This window comes from Pteropus medius, unplaced genomic scaffold (assembly GCF_902729225.1).
Source record: "Pteropus medius unplaced genomic scaffold, Ma_sr-lr_union100, whole genome shotgun sequence".
NCBI classification, from domain to species: Eukaryota; Metazoa; Chordata; class Mammalia; order Chiroptera; family Pteropodidae; genus Pteropus; species Pteropus medius.
In genome coordinates, this window is record NW_024340697.1 from 3,519,667 (window position 1) to 3,540,274 (window position 20,608).

A 20,608-nucleotide genomic window follows, 5' to 3' on the forward strand; every position below is an offset into this window, starting at 1 on the left:
TTATTCAAGCTAGACTCTTTCTGCAGTCCAGTAGTATAAATATGTGTATGTGTGTGTGTGTGTGTATTTTTTTTTTTAATTTAAAACAGCTTGCTTGCTCATTTGCTCTACAAGTAAAGGTTCAGATGGGTTAAGAACCAGCCTTCGATTGAAAATGTACACGTTACCTTTTGCCACTTAGAGTGAAGTATTACAACAGTTCCTGCCAATTTTGAACTACCTATTGAAAGAGTTTAATAAGGGAAATAACCTTGAACTAAAACTGAGAGGTTTACTGTCAACGGCTCACATTTTGGGCAACAGATTAGAGGAGATCGATGTTCATATATTTGGTGATACTCAAAACTAATTCGTTAAGGTAAGAAGTTTATTAAATTTAATTTTTAGGAAGTCGTTTTTCTTTCCTATTAGAGGAGAAGCTCACTGAGAGGTTTTTGCAGTGTAAGTGCAATTGATGAAGCAAAATGTTGTCAAATGTAGCATTGAAATGAGAAGACAGAAAGGGATTCACTTTAGTATTTCGTTGTTATTGCCTACTTTGTTTTCCCTAATAATTTTCAGTATAGAGTTTTCAATCTCCTAAATATGATATTCATCTATCCTTAAGGCTTGCTTTATTTCCTTCCGGTTCGTAAATATGTGATTTGAGATCAAGTTCTCCAGTGTAGGGTTATATTTCTTTAGCATCCCTGCATCTTTTAGATAACTTTGTTTCGTGAGCATTGAATCTGCCCATATCTGAATAAATGGCCTACTCTGCAGAGTTTATGTGACCTCTTACCCATAATGAGTCCTCTTCTCTGAGTGTCCTTGTTGGGTGAAACCTACGGCGTCCATCCTTATAACTCGGCTTTCCTCGCAGTGTGAGTAGAAGGAGCAGCCTACGAAGGAAACCCACCCTCTGAAGCACGTTAGCACCAGCGACATCATTTCTACATGGCTCTACGAGAACCAAAAGAGAAGGGTCTGTTCACCCTCCCCAACACATAAAATAAGATACGAATTTCTCACTCTCCCGGGTATTCCTCCAAGGATAACATTAGACCCGAGTCCCTGGGGAATCCAGATTTATTGAAAAACCGAGGGACTCTCACAAATAAAGCATCCCGAAGGGCTGCCTGTTTTATTGCTGCCGAAAGTCCCGTTTTGTCATTTGGTGCCCTGTATGGGTCTCCCTCGCTTCATCTCGCTGTCTCTCCTTCCCATCTGTTTTGCACTGCTGTGCCTCGCTCATCTTTCCTAGAGCATCGCCGTCATCGCATGCTACCTCTACCCCAAAACTTAGAGTGCAATATTTCTACTTGTACAGGATATGACGTTTGGGAGGTCTTCGAAAATGCCTGTTCCTCTTTCCTGAAAATAAACACCGGTTCATCCTCTTACTCTCTGAGCTAAGTGGCCCCTCGGCTTCCTGCTCTGTTTCCTCCCGCTGCCCTGCCTCTGTGCACATTTTTGTGTCTTTATTCTATAAGGGCTCTGGACATTCAGCTGTCCTCCGTGCACGTGCCAGATTTCTCCCAGTTGCAAAGAGGACTTCTGATCTCCATCGAGTGCTCTGTGTCATACTTACTTTGCACACGTGTCTTCCAAGGGACTCGTTGAAGAAAAGCTCGCTGGTATGCTGGGATGTAGCATAAGGATTAAACCCATTACATCTGGAGACACAGTGCCTGGGTTTGAACTCCTTACCGCCCTAGTCGTGTGACTTCACGCAGGTTATTTAAGCTCCCTTTGCCTCAGTTTTCTTGTCTGCAAAATGGGGATGATCCTGGTACCTGCCTCCTCAAGTATAGCAAGTATACATGGAGGCGATAAGCACTAACTGTTAGATGTTCTTTAGTGTGGTTTTGACTATTTCAGATTTGTGGCCTTAAGTAACTTTCCAGTTACCTAATACTTTGCTTTGATGGTAGATTTTTAGATCCGAATGATCTAAAAGTTAGTCCTCCTGCAAAGAGGTCATAGAAGCAGCAGGAGGATGCTGGAAATTACATCAAGGTCAAGTGGGGGTGGGGCAAGGACAGAGAGTTACTTAAGGTTAAGGAAGCAAATGACAGCAACCAGGGACTGCTGCTTGTCACTTCAGCTCTGGAGATTCCGAGCAATCCACAGGTAGAGTCTGATGATTAAACTAAAAGATATCACATTTTCACCGTGCTTAAGGTAGCAGAAGGAGTAAGATGTCCTTTACAATTTTCATTTTTTACATACGGTCAGAAAAAATATTAAGACCTTAAGTGCCAACTCTATGGGGCTGGTGAAAAGGGGTTAATCGGACCAACAGAACGTTTATCAGTAGTGATTGTGATCTAAATGAAATTTCAGTGTGCCATTTGATCAGATGAAGTCAAACTTCCGAAAGATAAAACCATTACCTGTTTCTGAATGTTACTTACAACTGGAGGGATGCCACTAAACTTCTATTTATCTTCTCATTCGTAAAAACCTTTCTACGTGTTCTGAAAAGTGATTTGTAAAGAGTAGTTTTTATTTCGCCATCCAGTTGATCAGCTGCTCTCTTTCCATGTGAAAATCCAGAAATTGAAGGGATGAGCTGCCTCGCAGTTCAGTAGGGAGGCGAACAGGACACGCGCCGGGGCTGGGACTCAGTATATTCCTGGCTTTTTCTTTTTTGGTTAGCAAACATCTGCATTGGCCCCCTTTTAATTGCTTCCTAACGTTTATTTCTAAGGCTGTTTGAGTGACTTTTTAGCCTCTTATTGGTTCTACTTAAAGAGTTGATATTTGAACCTTAAAGGAGATTCCTTATCTTCACCCTTTGTTTTCTGGCTTGAATGCATCTTTCCAAAGAATGGCAAAGATACACAACTTCTCCATTATTTCTGTGTTTCCTCTGGAGATTTGACTTGGTTCCACTCTTAAAACAGACTAGCAATTTCACGGGACATTGTCTCTTGAGATTATTTGAGATTATTCGCTTAAAGGAATAGTCACCTTCTAATGACACGTTCATTGGTCTGATAGTTTATGTCTCCATCAAGTAATTGATTTAAAAGGCCACTCCAGTCTTAGGTAATTGTTCGTATTAAACTGCTATGTCTATTTCTCACTGGACACTTACAGCACGCCTCCAACTAGTGCTGACTGTGGTTTTGCCTTCTAGTTAATTCGTAACCATATCGTAGTTGTTGAGATCACAGCTGCGTTACTTACAAGTCGCGACTCTTTGGGCAAGTTACTTAACCTTGCTGAGCTTCTGTTTCCTCATCTGTAGCACGGGAATAATAATGTAACCTACTTTCTACAATTCTTTCAGTGGTTAAATGAATCAATGTTCATAAAATGCTTAGAACATTGCCTGGGACTTCGTAAGTGCTACATGTCGATTTCCTCTATTCATAAACTAAAAGATCATTCGCCTGCCAGTGACAAATGAATTGCATACTTATCAACTTCATGCGAAAGATTATATTAAATCATTTTAAATGAGGGCCTAAATTCCATTGATAAGTATCCAGATTATATGAACTATATTCACTGTCTGCTAGAATCATGACTATTTTCAGTTTCTGGATTTTGGGGGTACTGGACGTAGAGGTATATGCAGTAATGGTAAATTTTTACTTTGAATTTCTCTTTAACTGTAATTATTCTAGTAAAGAAAACCATCTGACTTATTTTATTGTTTTTAAATTCCTTCCTCTTGCTAAATAAATACCAGCAGCAACAGAAGCTACGTGTGGCTTACATCAAATGATGGTCAACCTTATGGAATCCTAATAAAAAACATCTCGAATCCCTAAATTTTGAGTCAGTAAGATCTTCCATGAAATCGTTTCTCAATGTGTCAGTTGTAATCATAGTGATTCCTTTGTTGGAATTCATTTGAGAGAACGAGAGAATTATAACTTCCTATCGACTGGAAAACAAAGATGTCTTTCTGAGTTGTTTTTGGTTTGGTGCCATGTGAAATACATGGAGATCAAGGTAATTAGTGATCGGGATATGTTTTGAATCTTTTCTCTCTGCTCTTCATGGATCTCTCCCTGCCACCCCACTCCCCACCCCCACCTGCACCCTCTTAAAGGTGACCACGTGGTCGCATCCACTCCGACCTCCGCACCCTCTGTTCAGGAAATGAACAACTTCTCAAGGACTATTGTTCCACAAAGAGCATAAAATTCAGAGCCTGTGTTGTGTTTCAATAAAAGGGAATGAAACTTTTCTGTTTGTTAATGTTTTTACTAGTATTAGAAAAATGAAGAAGTCAGTGGGTCCAAAATATCATTTAAAAATTGAGACTTTGTCCTAAACAAAGAAAGCACCCTGTATGCTCCATCGCGCTCTCGGGGGTTTTACCCCAGGCTTCCAACATTCCTTGGTTGATTCCTAATAAGGACAGTTTGCACAGTTACAATCCAATTACCATTTGCAGATCCCTGTGGGAAGGCGGACTTTTTTGTTTTTTAGAGGCATCCTTTCCTAACTCTAGAATACCTCTTCGAAATAGTCTTATTAAAATAAAAAGCAGGAAATCCAGTTTCAATTTCTCTGCGTTCTTTTTGTCCCTCCCCCAACACTTTTCTGTTTTACAGACAGACACACACACACACACACACACACACACACACACACACTCCCCACACCCCCTCTCTCTCTCTCAATCCTCACTCTCACCTCAATGAACAACTCTGCCTCCGTTCCGAAGGGACAAGAACTTCTCAATGGTCTGATGAAAAGACTATTTTTTTTGGTCCCAGGATTCAAGGTAGCGGAGGTCTGTGGCAGCAAAAGGTATTGGAGGAGTCACAGCTATGCCAGCTGGGCCATTTCTCAGACAGTCGATGTAATCTGCCATTTCAGGATGCATTTTTCACCAAAACAAAAAAACCTTTTTTTAAACAGACTCCAGTTCCTACTACAAGCCTAATTCAGTTAAATTAGGACAGCAAAGACACAGCCGAATATAATTCATGGGTAAGCAATAAAAATATCTATACTTATACTTCTTTTTGAGAAGATTATTGTGATAAAATGTGATTTTTCCACATCTGTCTTGTGATTTGGGAAGAAAGTAGATGGATCACCGTCTGAGATGTGTGACAGCGAAGTACTGTCTGTGCCGATAGAGATTTATGAGAACGTTATTTTTAGATTGATCGATAATGTCGGAGTGACTTGAAATGAGCAAACTGGAGCAGGAAGGGAGCGTACCGTGCCGAAACGGAACCGCATGATTGGGCTGAGTTCTGCAAAAGATTCGGCACAGGCTGTTTTGAGGTCTGCAACAGTAAATTGGCTTATCTCTCCCTCTGGGCTCCTTGAACTCAGTGCAACACTGTCCTTGCTGCGGCTGTGATAAATGTGGGCTTCGGAGAACAACTCGCATATTAGATAAGGCTAGTAATAAATCTAATGTGCTCTGTTTTGCAAAAGAGAAAAACCTTAAGCTTCTGGATTTTTCAGCCCCGTCTGGCTTACCTTATTATGAAGGTATGTCTCATAATGAAGAGACTGGGTGGTGGAAAGAGGCGGAGTGTGACTCTGACACCCCAGATCCCACTCTGCTACCGCAGAAGTCACCTAACTCCTTTAGACCTTGCTTGGGTTTGAGTTGATCGATTGTGAAAAGTGATGAAATACAAATAGTGGTTATAGGTCTGGATTCTGGAGCCTGCAAATCTCAACTTTGCCAGTTACTAGGTGTGAGATCATGACAAGTTCCTTGAGACCCAGGCCTAGGTTTCCTCACCTGAAATATGGAAATAACAGTGATAACACAGTCTTTAGAGTTGTCGTCGTAAGAATTAAACGAGCTAATACAAAGGGTTTAGAACAGTAAATAGCAGAGGGTGGACCATCTATAAATGTTAATAGTGTCTTCAAGGTCTGATCTATCTCCAGGGGTCTATTGTCCTAATTTCGGTGAACTAAATGTAATTATAGAAAGACAAGCAAAAGCATTAGCTGCTCGCCCTGTCATTGAGAAGTCTCTACTTCTCGCAAGTGTTTTTGTTTTCCGCAGCCGTGGGCTCTGGGCAGGCCGCTTTACCTCTTCCCCATCCAAGATTCAAGCGAAGCTTAACAGTGAGAGTTCAATTGGTGACTGGCAGAAATGAAGTCGGCCTTCTGTTCTGACGATTTTGACCCTGGGGACTTCTACTGTGTGATTGTGTCCCCTTTCTGCTAACCATTGGAAGGATTCTTTCCACTGGAAGTAAGACTTGAGAGGCGTTTGTTGTTTCTTTGTTTTTTTTAATGGTGTTAGCATAGTGCCGGGTTTGACAATGTTAATTTCTACTTCTTTGGTTTATCAATAATCCAGATGAATAGGCCATTTACAGATAACCACTTTTACTTCACCCTAGCTTTTACGTACTGTCCAATATCTCCAGTTCTTACCACATCGTGTGATTCCTTTACAGACTTCATCTGGGATGTCGCCTAGAGAAACAACATCTTAGGAGAAGTGGAAAATGTTGACCCCAAAGACAAATCCTAATCACAGATGTGCCTTTCCTTGTAGCCTAGTCCAGGAGTCAGCAAACTTTTTATGTAAATGGCCAGATAATAAATATTTTCAGTTTCTCAGGCCAGAAAGTCTCTGCCAAACTCAACTCTGCCATCGTAATGTGAAAGTAGCCAATACCTAAGTGAATGTGGCTGCGTTGCAATAAAACTTTATTTGCAAAAACAATCAGTAGGCAGAATTCGGCTCACGGGCTGTAGCCTGCCATACCCTGGCTTGTCATCACCCCTATTTCATAGATTAGGACAGCAAAACATGGGGAGGGAAAATAGCTTGCTAAAAGCCACATGGCTACGAAGCAGCAAAACTGGGATTCGAACCCAGGCAGCCTAGTTTGCCAGCCCTTGCTTTTAGCTGCTATCCCTAAGCCGCCCTTGTGTCAACTCCCCTCCACCTGGGACGCTCATCTCCTGAAATCTGCCTGACTCATTCCCTCACCTCCGGGAGAGTTGGCTCAGATGTGATGTTCTCAGTAAGCGTGTCCTGGAAACCCTCCCATCACCCCCGATTCCCCTCACCCTCCTGGACCCTTCTTTTTCTCTAGGGCTTATCACCATGTATTTGCCATGTCATTTACTCATTTATTATATTTGTGTCTCATCAGTTTCTTCCACTAGCCTGGAAGCCGCCTTGGGGCGGGGCCCTTTGTTCCCTTCACAAGCGAATCCCCAGGGCCTAGAATAGCACCTGGCCTGCAGAAGGTGCTCATTAGGTATTTGTCGAATGAGTGAGGCGCACTTTTACATCATGCTACTGTGACAAATTTTGACACCTCGTGTAGCGATAACTAGCTAAACATACTAAGGCAAAAGGTAAAAATGTACTGCCCTACCTACCAACTGTCAGAAATTTCAAAAATTCCTGCTTTAAAAAAAGCGGACCAGAATAGATAAATAAAACATAAAAAACCTGTATGATATAGTAGATATGTTAAAGCTTCTTAAAGGTCTGTTGAGGGGCGGCTGAAAAATTGAGAGGAAGAATTAGCAAATGTTATCCTGTGGAGTTCATAAAGGAATAACCTCTTTTAAGAGTCCAAACAGGGGTGTGACAGCTACACAAATACCCTTGACTTTGCCCAGAAGCTCATGAAGACAGGAGTTCCTTGTCATTGGTGATGTGTTTATTTTGGAGTTATAACGAAGTAGGCAGCTCTTTTCAGAAACGTTGGTTGTGAGCCTGGTCTTGAAACTTGTGCCATGCTTCGGCAACACATCGTGATTATCTGGGAACCTTGGCTGTACTAATTATTCATAAATGACAGCTGGCCACAGTAGAAAACAGTTCAAAGAAATTCAGGCCCTGGAATGGTTGATCTAAATGGCATGCCATTTTGGGGGCCTTAACGTGTACTGGTCTGGTCTTTTTTTCTGCTTCTCACCCATACGGAACCACAATTTAGCTGGTTGGCTTATAAGCACCTAGAAATGGTGTCTTACTCAGGGTGGAGCCATTTATGCATGAATTCAACACACATTTCTTAAGAGTTTTCGTTGTCAATAAAACCGCCAGGCTTAAAAAGGGGATGCAAATTCAGAATAATGATGATTAATATTAATTATAGCTTAAATTGCCACGTATTTAGGGCTTACTGGGAACTAATAGGCACTGTACAAGAAATTGACTCACATCATGTCATACGATCACTATGAACCTGAAAGTTAAGTCTTGTTCTTTGCTCCATCTTATTGATGAGGAGATCGAGCCTCAGAGATATTCTGAATCTTGCTAAAGAGCTCATAATGTATTTGAACCCAAGTCTTTTCCACCATACCGGTGAGTCTCACCCTTCATCGTGCAAAAATAAGAATCGCCTGGCAATGCTGGTTTTTGATTGAGGTGCTTGGGCTCCATTCTTTTCAGACCCATATTTTGTAAGTCTGCCTTAAAGCCCAGAATCCTGCATCTTTAACAAGAATCACCTGTGCAGGGAATTCCACTGCCCCGAATCCTCAGGCCATCTTTTGAGAAGCCCTGAATCGCTCCTTGCTGGCTCCTTGACCTTGGGAAGTTTACAGTTGGTTGAGGTTAAAGAGATGCTGCCATTAGAGACTTGTCTCAAGGACATAAGAAAACAATGTGGTAGGGACCAAAACCCAAATGATTTCAATCAATTGTATTTCATGGGAAAATCAAGTCTGTTTGGAAAGATGCGATTTCGCTCAAAAGAATGACCTTTCTGAATAAATCATGGATACTAGATTGTTGATTTCTCAGTTTGTCTTTTGCTTCTTTTTCTAAATATGGAGACATATACTTCTGATGGGAAGGAAATCTCTTTAGTTAATGCTTTTGGTGAGTTGTTCTCCAGTTAATCTAGATTCTAGCGTATTGAGACTTTTAGTTTGCCTCTTTTAATTTGGTTTATGGTATTTGTGCTTCTTAATGCTAATTCTAAATAACTTCAATGATTCTGTTTGTTTACATTAGATACAGAATGACACATGTATAATATACGTAATAAGGCATAGTAAACATAAGAATGTATAGTGCGTGCCTTCGATGGTAAACAGAACTCATAAAAGATTGTTAATATATCCTGACACCATCATTTTAACGTGATTCTATGTAATTTGGATCTAACTGCAGACCTAATTTATGCAATGTCAGGGTTTCTCAACCTCCACACTATGGAAATTGCGGGCCAGGCAGTTCTTTATTGTGGGACTGCCTTGTGTATTGGAGGGCGTTGAGTGGATCCCTGACTAGCCCCTCTGATGCCTCCCCAGAGTTGCGACAGCCAAAAATGTTTCCAGACCTTGCCAAATGCCCATGAGGGGGCAAAATCACCACCGAGAATCACTGTGTATATCCTTTTGTGCCATACTGCTACCCCTTATTATGTTCACAGTACCCCAGAATAAAAGAATATTTCTTACAACTCTAAGGGCCCTTCATCCATCCAGAAACATGGGGTCCGTTTCGACTTCACTTACAGTTATGAACTTGAAACAAATTTGAAATCGTCCACTTTCAATCTTTAAAAAAAAATCCTATGATGACCACTCAGAAGACTGGATCCAGAGAGCCTTCATTCAAATGAGTTATCCATTTATGAGATAAACAGTCACCAAAGAAAAATGCTGACTGGAATGTAGCATTTGAGAGTTGAGAAACAGCCAGCAGAAGCACACTATGTGCTGTGCCAGTGGGCTTTGGTACTCTTTTGGGTGCTTATTATTACTTTGCGGGCCTTGTCGTGAGGGTTACAGGGCGACAGTAACCTTTGTGTTCATGTCTTCCTGCTCGTAAGAGGTCTGATGGGTGAGCGTGGGTGTTATGGATGCAGTACTCCTTAGGTCTGATACCCTTACATTTATTTTCTGCCCTCACATACTGGCGTTGGGGCTCATCCACAGGCTCTGTTTCAGAAGACTGTTTCTTAGCAGCTCATTCAAATCCAGAAGACATTCTCCCGTGTAGATACAACATCATATGGATTGGTTAGTTTCTAATTTCTTATCAAACTCAAAATGTACCCAATTTATTTAACCTCCTGATTGACAAATATTTCAGTGACAATTAAGTGTCAAGTACTGTCTGGGATACAAGAAACACCAAGATAAATCACCCAGACAAGGTTCTTGCCCTCATGAATCTGGCTGATGTGTGTAGCTCATGGTGCAGGGTCCTAGGACTGGGTCTCTGGCATGTGACAGTAGATTCTAAATACATATGTGTAGGGTCCCAAATGACCCCAATCCCTTTATATCGGGGGTCAGCAAAACTGTACCCAGAGCCAGATCCAGCCTGCTGCCTGTTTTTATATGACCTATGAGCTAGGAATGTTTTTTCATACTTTTAAATGGTTGAAAAAAATCAAAAGAATAATACTACTTTGTGACATGAAAATTATATGAGATTCGTATTAGAGTGCCATGAGTAGTTTTATTGGAATTTTCATTCGCGTATGGTTTCTGGCTGCTTTTGTGCTCCAGTGGTACAGACCTCAGTAGTTGTGACAGACGCCGTGTGACACAGAGGCCTAAAATATCTACTATATATAACTGTATATAATTCTCTTTTGTGAGAAAAGCGCTTCCAGAATTCCAGTCTTGGAACCTGTCTAGCATCAATCATTGGTAGTGATACCTGGAGTCTGAGGTGCCACCTTAGCCCTGAGAAGTAGGGAAACAAGGATCTGATGCGAGGTCAAGACTTTTTGAAGTGTCTGGAGTGCACGTCACCTGAGCTCAGTCCCCTTTACTCCGCTAACCTCCTTCTCCAATGCTCCCTCCTCCTCTTTCTGTATTAATTTCCTCTTGCCGATGTGACAAGTTACCCCCAAACTTAAAATGGCACAAATGTAATATCTTGAAGTTTTGGAGATCAGAAGTCTGACCTCGGCCTCACTGGGCTGATGTCAAAGGCTGCATATTCATTCCGGAGGCTCTGCGGGAGAATCTGGGCCTTGCCTTTTCTAGCTTTTATAAGCTGCCTGCATTTCTTGGCTCGTGGCTCCTTCCTCCATCTTTAACCTAGCAGCTTAGCGTCTTCGAATCTCCCTCTTCCTTCTCTCCTCTCCCCTCTCTCTTTCTCTCGCCTCTGCTTCTGTTGTCACATTTCCTTCTCCGACTCTGCCACCTCTGCCTCTGTCTTGTAAGGACTCTTGTGATCCGGTTGGACTCTTCTGGATGACCCAAATAATCTCCCTGTCTCAGGATCCGTAGCTTAATCACATCTACAAAGTTCCTTTTGCCGGGTGAACCTGTAACCTAGTCACAGGTTCTGCGCATCAGGGCTCGGCTGTCTTTGGGGCAGGGGACATTTATTCCGCCTGCCACAGCTTCCATCCTGTATCGCTGGACTGTACTTCTCTCTACTGCTACAGAGCAAAATGCAGGCTGGAGGGCATCTCACAAGCTTGTATGAGCCAGGATATTGCAGTGGCTAAGAGCATAGGCCTTAGATTCTGAGTGTCAAGAGTGTCAAGCCATTTTTTTGCCGTTGCTCAGTATCGAATGAACAAGGATTATGGCATCACTACATTTGTTCGATAAAAGGACATGCTTATTCCTGGGTGTCCTAAAGCTAACCTTTTGTTTCAAAAAGTAACACGGTCACTATTATGACTATCATAGAAATGGCCTTCTTTGTTGTGGTGGATTCGCATCTTTCTTTGGTGGTGGGAACAACAGACTTGCTACAACCAGACTCAACGAGGATTGCAAACTCAAACTTGAATCTAATCAGCCCTTGAGCTCAGTAGTTCTCAATCCCAGCTGCATGGGACAGTCAGTCAGGAAACTAAAACAAATGCATGCCTGATGCCACATCTGAAAATCGGATCAGGACCTCTGAGGGTTTATTAGTCCAATCTCGTTCTTTGCCTATATTTGACAATTTTTATAATATAAAGGAAAATATATAAGCACATAAACAGTGTGACCCCCTGAGAACTCTAGGAGGAGGCAACTGAGGAGATGTGTAAACTTCATGCATTTGCTCGGTGACTCCCCCAACATTCTGTGTGGGTCCCATCCTCAGCTGTAGGAACCCGAATAGAGAGGTGATGAGGCGGGGAGTGATAATTTGCATAGATGATTTGAATGCTTTGAGGAAGGGCTCTTTAAACAAATTAATTTTAAAAGATGATGTGGGTTGAAATTAGGAAGGTGGATGCACTGGAAAGAGTAACTCATCGTAAGCGAACACTAAATTATCACGTCGTAAAAGCAACATAACTATAGTTTTACGACATAATGTTTTCAGGGTTTCCTAGCCAATGTGTTGTGACATTTACTTGACTCCGTACTCGGCTCTGAAATTAGGCCTCCTGATTCTCCAAATGTCTATATCGTATTAAGGATAAAAATAAAAACGGAGAACATCGCTCTCTGTCACTTAGAGTAGTCACTGATACGTCCTGACTTTATCCCTAGGCACTCTGAGTGAATATGGTTTTAGCCTATGTGTTAATTGTGTTAATTCTATAATTTCTCAGTAATGGACCTAGCATATTTCTAGGTTAAAAAAAAAAAAACCATTGAAATTGCATGTACTCAATTTGAAAACAAATTCTATTGAAATTCGCAGTCATGGAAATATAGATTGGGTGCAATGAGAGAAATGAGACGTAGGGGAAGATGCAGATTATTTGATGTATTCATTACTGCTGATTGACAGGTAGCAAAATGCTATGAGATGATGGAGGGCGGAGGGCTGAGGGATGGGACGGTGATGAATTCATACAGACTCTTCCAGGTCTGTGTATATTCTGTAGGCTTCAGCCATTCAAATTTGTGGCCTATAATGGAATACGAGATAATCTGGTTCATTACCCATAATCAAAACTGTAACTGAATGATATCGTTATTTAAGATGCCGCTCAGTTGATAATAGGTACCTTTGGAGGCACCTGTGAAGTCTCTCCTTGTTTGTTCCTTGTTAAGTTTCTGTGCTAGGAAAATTGTTTTTTCAGTCAGAGGCAAAGGATGTGTTTAAGAACCACATCCTACCTCCTTTTGGAAATGACTCCCCCAGGGCCTGACCAATGCAGATGCCCTGCTTCCAAGAAAGTACCACACTCTTTCCTGGCTATAGCCGTCTGCCCAGCCATCAGCTGCTACAGAACTAGTCTTGGGGGAGAAAATAACTCCAAAATTCAAGTCGTTACAAATAGACCAAGGCTTTTTTTTTTTTTTTAAATTTTAGTTAAAAGTTCCAGATTTACTAAAGGAGTTAAAAACATCTAAGAAGTTAAGAATCACAGGGCGTAACACATAACGGACTAAGAGAAATTTAAAGCATCGCATTTCACCTTTTATGATGCTAAGTGTAATCATTTGTGAAACAGTTTCAAAACTATGTATGAGTTGATTGCGCTGAAACTGTTTCAGCTGCGAAAAGAAAATGGAGGCTCAAGAAAGATGTAAAACCGGCCGGGTACTGTTCTGCCAGGTTTGGGAGTGTGTTTTCTTTCTTTATTTTTTAAATAAAATATCGCTTTAAGAATGTCAAAACTTGAACATCTTCCTTCTTTCCCCGACGAAAACTAATTTCCTCTGCCTTTCCTTATCTTGGTGATTAGTGTACCATCCTCCCAGTGGCTCAAGCTAGATCCATAAGTCATCCTAGATTTGGCCTCCCCCACCACCCCCACTGCATCTAATTTGTCCCCGAGCGTCTATGTTGTTCTAAATGTCTCACTGTTCAAATGTGAATCATCATCTTAGCTAGCCCTGCGTCTTTTCTGATCTCTACGGCTTTGACTTGCTCCCTCCCTCAAATCCTTCGGAAATTTGTTTCCAATATTCTTTCCTATATGTGAATCTGAGCATGTTCCTCTCTTACCGGAGGTTTCTCCATGGCTAGCCATCACCTGCTGAGTAAAATCCAATCTACTTCGCAATGCCTGCAGAGAGAGACCTCCAGGATCTGGCCCTGACTTTTGCATGGCTTCGCCTCCCGCTGTTTTACTCCTTTCAGCCTTAGAGTACTTTAAATAGCCTAATTTTTTCAATTGTTTGTCTGTAACCACCACCTCCCTCTTCCCCCCCCCCATCTCAAGTATCAAAGAGACAGCAACCTTACCCCTCTAGTTCAACTTTTAAGTCTCCACTGAAACACCACCTTCTCTATAAAGCCCTTCTTGATCCCCAGACAAATGTCAAGGCCTTTCTCCCAGGGGCCTCGTTGTATTTGGTACTTATTTCTAGTATCACAATCTCTGTATTTTATGGATTGCAAATGTTCTTTCTACCAAAATCCAACTCCTTAAGGACAGGTGTGCATTAAATTTTGTTTGAATTAATAACCAAGAGGACATAGTAAATAAAAATAAAATGTACCTTCTAGGGATTGGTTTGTTGCAGTCATAAGCTGTGGTTCGGAGGTTGGCAAACTACAGTCCGCTGGTCTTCTGCCTTTGTTTGTAAATGAAGTTTTATGGGAACACAGCCACATTCATTCATTTATGGATCGTCTATGGCCGCTTTCGTGCCACAGTGGCAAAACTGAGTAGTTTTGACAGGGTTTGAGAGAGACCACATGGCCCACAAAGCCCAAAATATATACCGTCTGGCCTTTTACAGAAAAAGATAGCCAACCCCCGCTATATAGAGATAAATGAACCCATTGGAGGCTATATTTTTAAATGTTCTTTAAAAATAGGTATGTAATTCTATTTTGACACTTTAAAAAGCAGTTGACTCTCTTAGATACCTAAACTTCACATGTAGAACTCATCGACTCATCTGAAACTTCCCATTTGGGGACGGGAAAAAAAGCAATTCACGGATATCGCGCCTCGCGGCGCCCTAAGCTTAAAGGGTGTGAGTGAAGGTACACCCAAGGCCTGGGTCCCCAACTACTAACTGTCTAAAGTTGTGCTTAATCCAGTTATACCAAAACAAGAAAAAAGAAAAAATCCAAAAGACGGTAGACCCAGAAGAATTTTCTTCAGTTCTCCAAATGTGACTCCAGCCTACCCACTTCACCTAGATCGACTCACTCGCTCCCCTCCCAGCCTCGTTGGCGCATCCTGCTCCCTGAGCCTCTCCTGAGCTCCTGCTAGTCTTCCTCATTATTCTCTGGATGCAAATTCATACATATAGAGACAAACAAACAAAAAGCCCTCACTTCCTTTCACTCCGCTGAGACGTGGCCTTCTCTGTGAGGTCTTTCCTGGTGCTCGATCTACAGCTGTGTGTCCTTGTCCTTGACCCACACTGCCAACCCCCTCATGGCTTGGCGTTTCCTCGCTAGCAGTTACCATTATTTAATTCACTATATCCTTTATTTACCTTGTTTCTTTTCTGCCCCTACTAGAGTATAATCTCTCCAGTTGTTTACTAAATGGATAAATAATTAAATGAAATCCCAGATAAAGAGGAAAAATATCAAAGCATTAACACGGTGCCATTCACTCTTTGGAGTGAACGTTCTAGACAGGAATTTGCTGCGGGAAGGGAGCAAAGGTATCTTAATAGTGCAGGGGCCGATCTTTCTGCCTCCCTTCTTTAAGGGTGAGAGATAAGGACAGTGAAGTCTTAGGGGATTCCTAAGTGTCACACACATCTGCGGGACCAGCACTTTTCCTTTCTTCTAAAACTTTTCTTGATTGTTGATGAAACAATAGGTCCCCTGGCTGATACCTGTCATTCACAGGGAGTCCTGCTGGGTAAGGGGACATTGGGTTTCACAGGACCGTGAAGTATTGTTTCTTACCATCAGCGTGTGCATGAGGATAGAGCCATTCACTCTGAGTGGACATCCAGGATGTGTATGCGTGCACAGGATTGTGGGAATCTCTGCTTTGATTCTTTGATGTGGAGTAGTTTATCATTCGATGTCTCCATAAATATTTGTACTTCTTGTTGATCATATCTCTGTACTTCTTGTGCTCAAAATAACTCATTAGAGTTCTGTAAATAGAAATTTAGTATTTACAATTGAACATAGAGTTTAATTAAGGGCATAAGCTTTTAGTAGCTTGAGTCCTAGTTGTTTCCAGATCTTGTAGGTTTTATGTTTGGGAGAAATTACTTAATTTCCCCAAGCCTCAATTTTATCTATATTAAATCATATTTACATATACTATGTATTACTATAATATTAATATAATGTATCATAAGTACAGACTGTCCCTGACTTACAGTAGTTTGACTTAGGATTTTTCAACTTTATGACGATGCTACACCGATACACAGTTAGTAGAGACTGTACTTCGAATTCTGAATTTTGATCTTTTCCTGGGCTAGCGATACGCACTGTGACACTCTCTCGTGATGCCGGGCGATGACAGCGAGGCCCAGCCCCAAGTCGGGCACGCAATCGTTAAGATAAACAACAAGTATTGCAGTGGACGATGTTGCCTGTGTGTTTTGGACGTTGCGTTCTGAGCACGTTTAAGATAGGCTAGGCTAAGCTGTGATATTCGGTAGCTTAGGCGTATTAAATGCATTTTTGACTTACGATATTTTTGATTTGCAGTGGGTTTATTGGGATGTCACCCCATTGTAAGTCAAGGAGTATCTGCATATATTATAATAATGTATCATCATTATGTATTAAAATATATTGTTACATATTATAAATATATTATGTTATATTATATAATGTTATCATATTATTAAATATTCTATTAGATAGTGTCAAAAATGGTAACCACCTCATCAGGTTGTTGGAGGGAGTAACTGAAAAGCCCCAGGTACAGTCACTGGTACAGAGCATGCTGTCAACACACACGCACCCTCCCGCATCTCGCATGCTTGGTGGCTATTGGTGGCCATTTTCACTGTTACAAAGCCAAAAAATGTCCATAGGTTCCCATAGAAGAGCAGCAGTAGGACCCTCGACACATCTTTCCGCTCAGTTTCCTTTGGCCCGTGTGAGCATCATTACGTGGCATCAGGTGACCCAGCAGGTCCCTGAGATTTTGAGTTTTGCAACTGACTGAGAAAATCCACGGTCAACTAAAAGCGGGTTTGATTTTAGAGATTGAGAGCCAATTTCACAACAAAATGATGGCGTTTGCTTGACTTTATTACTAAGAGAGAGCAGGAGGTTTGTGAGATGCAGGCAAACTGTGTAACCTTGGCTGTTTCCCCTTGGTCTGCAGGGTGACTTTACCTGGAACAGCATGTCTGGCCGCAGCGTGCGGCTGAGGTCGGTCCCCATCCAGAGTCTCTCAGAGCTGGAGAGAGCGCGGCTGCAGGAAGTGGCTTTTTATCAGTTGCAGCAGGACTGTGACCTGAGCTGTCAGATCACCATTCCCAAAGGTAAGGCCCTGTCTGTCACTCTGTCAGGGAACACTGCGGGTCAAACATGTGCTCTGCCACAGCCGCAGGGTGCAAACTCATCTCACACCTAACGGAACACAGGAAGGACGCTACAGCTTCGTAATCATTGGCTGGCACTAGTGTCCATTTCGAAAGACATGTTTAAGTGGGACAATTTACTATCGACTAAGTTGACTTAAAGGGAAGGTCAGCTAGGGCCTTTGAAAAGAAAAGCCCTGTGTCTCTCAACAATCTATGTGGCTTCAGAACAACCAATTAAAAAGAAGTTTCAGAAAGGTCAACTTAAAGGGTTTGAAGAAAAACCGTGTCTATGTCAACGTGATTTCAAATTAACGAGTTAAAAAGAATGTTTCAGCAATCTGCTAAACTTGTCATTTGACCTTATGCGAACTGAAAATCAGGGATTATACCAATGCTAACTCATTTTAAAAAATTAATTAATTAATTAATTAATTAATTTTTTGTGGTGACATTGGTTAACGAAATCCAATAAGTTTCAGCTGTACACTCTAACAGTAAGGCATATCTATATTTACACTGTGTGTTCACCTCCCATAATTAGATTTTTTTTGTCATCACATATTTGACCCCTTTTACCCCGTCTGCCTCCCCCCTCCGCCCACCCTCTACCCTCTTGTAAACTTTAGTTTATTGTCCATGTCTGTGAGTCTCAGTTTACTGGTCCTGTTCGTTTGTTGCTTTTAGGTTTATATTCCACATATAAGTGATATCATGTGGTTTTCAACTTGTTCTGTGTGGCTCATTTCGCTTAGCAGATTATCTCAAGGTCCATCCATGTTGTCACGAATGGCGGTATTTCATCTCTTCTTATGGCTGAATAATATTCCATTGTATATATGTAGCACAGCTTCTTTAGCCAGTCATTTATCGTACGACGCTTCGGTTGCTTCCATGTCCCGGCCACCGTGAATAATGATGCTATGAACATCGGTGTGCAACTATCTTTTCGGATATGGGTTTTCGAGTCTTTGGGGTAAATATCCAGTAGAGCGAATGCTGGATCATATGGTAGATCAATTCTTAGTTTTCTGAGGAACCTCCATACTGTTTTCCGTAGTGGCTGTACCAATTCACAGTCCCATCAGCAGTGTATGAGGGTTCCTTTTTCTCCGCATCCTCTCCAACAGTTGTTATTACTGGTCCTGTTGATTATAGCTATTCTAACAGGTGTGAGGTGGTATCATTTTTATTTAGTCCTTCACCTGGCACGTCTAAGCTGGGGGTTCACCCCTCTGACACGGGAGCCAGTGCAGGCCTGGCTGGCTGAGTTTTTGCCAGATAGACACAGATCCTGATTCTGGTAAAGATGAGAAGCGTGTATTTGAAATTCTTTTATCAGTAAAGGTCCGTTTCTGATTGTTTACCATCTTCTGTAGGGGCACGTTACAAAAGTTTATATTAGTGTATAGCAAAAACGCAATGTGAGGTACAATGAAAGGCTATAATGTTATACAAATAGAGTAAGCCCACCGTAAAAGCAGCATTGGCTGCCGTGCCTGGAATGTGGAGTTAGTGGAAGAGGGATAGCGGACATCCGAAAGCTAGAAGGTTGCTTTGGAGGATTTCAGTATCTGCAGAACTCCTACTTTGCTTTCTTCTATTAGGGGGCTGAGGGGATGCTTCATGAATATTTATTTATAAACTAATCCATATCATATTACACACACACACACACACACACACACAGGTATGTGGTTCTCAGCAAGGGGTGATTCTGCCCCCCATCCCCAAGATAAATCTGGCAATGTCGGCTGACACTTTTAATTGTCACAGCTTGGGGAAGGATGCAGCTGACAGCTAGTGGGTAGAAGCCAGGATGCTGTTAAACATCCTATAATACACACGGCAGTCCCCCGCACCAAGCATTGTCAGGCCACAGGCGTCCAAGCGCAGCGGTTGAGCGGCCTTGATATACACATAGACATGTACTCACAGTCTGTCAACAACCGTGCCGGCGGCACTGTTTGCTTGGCTCATCTGTGGCTCATGGAAAAGGCACTGACTTGGGAGCCTGAAGACCAGGGTGTGAGGACGTGTCCCCTCACGTCCCCAAGCGTGAGCTGGGGCATTCGCCTCTGAGGCTCCATTTGGTTGAGTAGAAAGAGAAGCACCAAAACGCTGACCACACAGACATTTCCAGTGGATGTTGATTCTTAGGGCCACTTCCCTTCTTTAAGCTGGAATCTGGGACCGCTGGAGGTCACGAAGGAGTTCAGAACGGAGCAGTAGATGACGGCAAGGGGCTGGGGGAACGGGCGCATCTCGGCTTTGCTCCTTCAGCTCCCTTGTCATGCTCTGCTCGCCACCACGATCACAGCCAGTCCCTCCTTGGAGGAATCCCTCCCCCTGTTATACCTTTTCAGGCTAATCTAACACATAGAGACCCTCAGCTGAATGAAGAAGAAAACCACTTTGGCAATTGGTGAAAAATGAGTACTAAGGACTATCAGGCCGGTCACTGCCACTGCCTGGTACAGACTCAGCCTGCCCCGCCTTGTCTAGGTCTGCTCGTGGGGTGGAGGTGAGGCCTGCCCTCCCCTCCCCAGTAACTCACAAGGTGGCCCAGGTGGGCCCGAGACTCCTAGTTCCCTTTCGCAAGCACAGATGGTCTTTCAGTTCCTTAAAAAAAAAAAAATGTTGTTGACAAACCCAATTCGTAGTGAAGGGAATGATGACTCTAAAAAATTATGTGCAACCTAGATTGAATGTACATCAGATATCAGGGAACAAATATTCTTTGCAGCTTTGTTTTTAAACCCAGTTAATTTAATGTTTCTCTGTGTTCCTGCTTCTTAAAGAGTCCGCGAAATAAATAACCTTTACCAAACAGTTTTGTACAACTTGTCTTGTCTGCTGACAGTTCTGTCTTCATGGCTTATTTCTGAGACTGTGGTTCCTAGCACGTTCAGAAAAAGACTTGTTCTATCAAGGTGTTCAAAAATGTTCAGGCTACAGGAGTTACTTTGATATTTTCTATCAAAATGGGAACTAATGATTTACAAATAATTCTTTGCTTATGAAGGAGAGGCGGGACTATGTGGCTGGATGGAAAAAAAATAGACATCACCTAGGAGTTCTGAAACTATTGTTTTGGGCAAATGATTGTAGACAGCAAATATTTACCAAGATCCTTCAAATGCGTGGCCAGTGCCGAGCGCTATGATGGCAGCTTTGGTCTGGGGATGGCCTCTTGGTTCCATGCAAACCCCCGAGAGGAACTTGTAAACTGGGTCAGATCCTCTGTGTGAATTATTTAGCCAAGAATGTAAATATAGCGGCCAGGGCCTAGGGCCTAAAGAAATGATACCAAGCCCGGTGAGACAATGGGCATCATGAAAATGAAAACATACTCAAA

General features: G+C 42.2%; 1 protein-coding gene across 1 annotated transcript in view; it reads left to right on the forward strand.

Moving 5' to 3' along the window:
• The window catches only part of ARHGAP6 (Rho GTPase activating protein 6), a 244,454-nt gene that overhangs the window by 147,075 nt on the left and 76,771 nt on the right, over nucleotides 1-20,608 (forward strand). Inside the window, exon 2 of the mRNA XM_039874318.1 lies at nucleotides 17,052-17,211. Within this exon, the coding sequence (XP_039730252.1) occupies nucleotides 17,052-17,211 (160 nt within the window). The remainder of the gene's footprint in view (nucleotides 1-17,051; nucleotides 17,212-20,608) is intronic.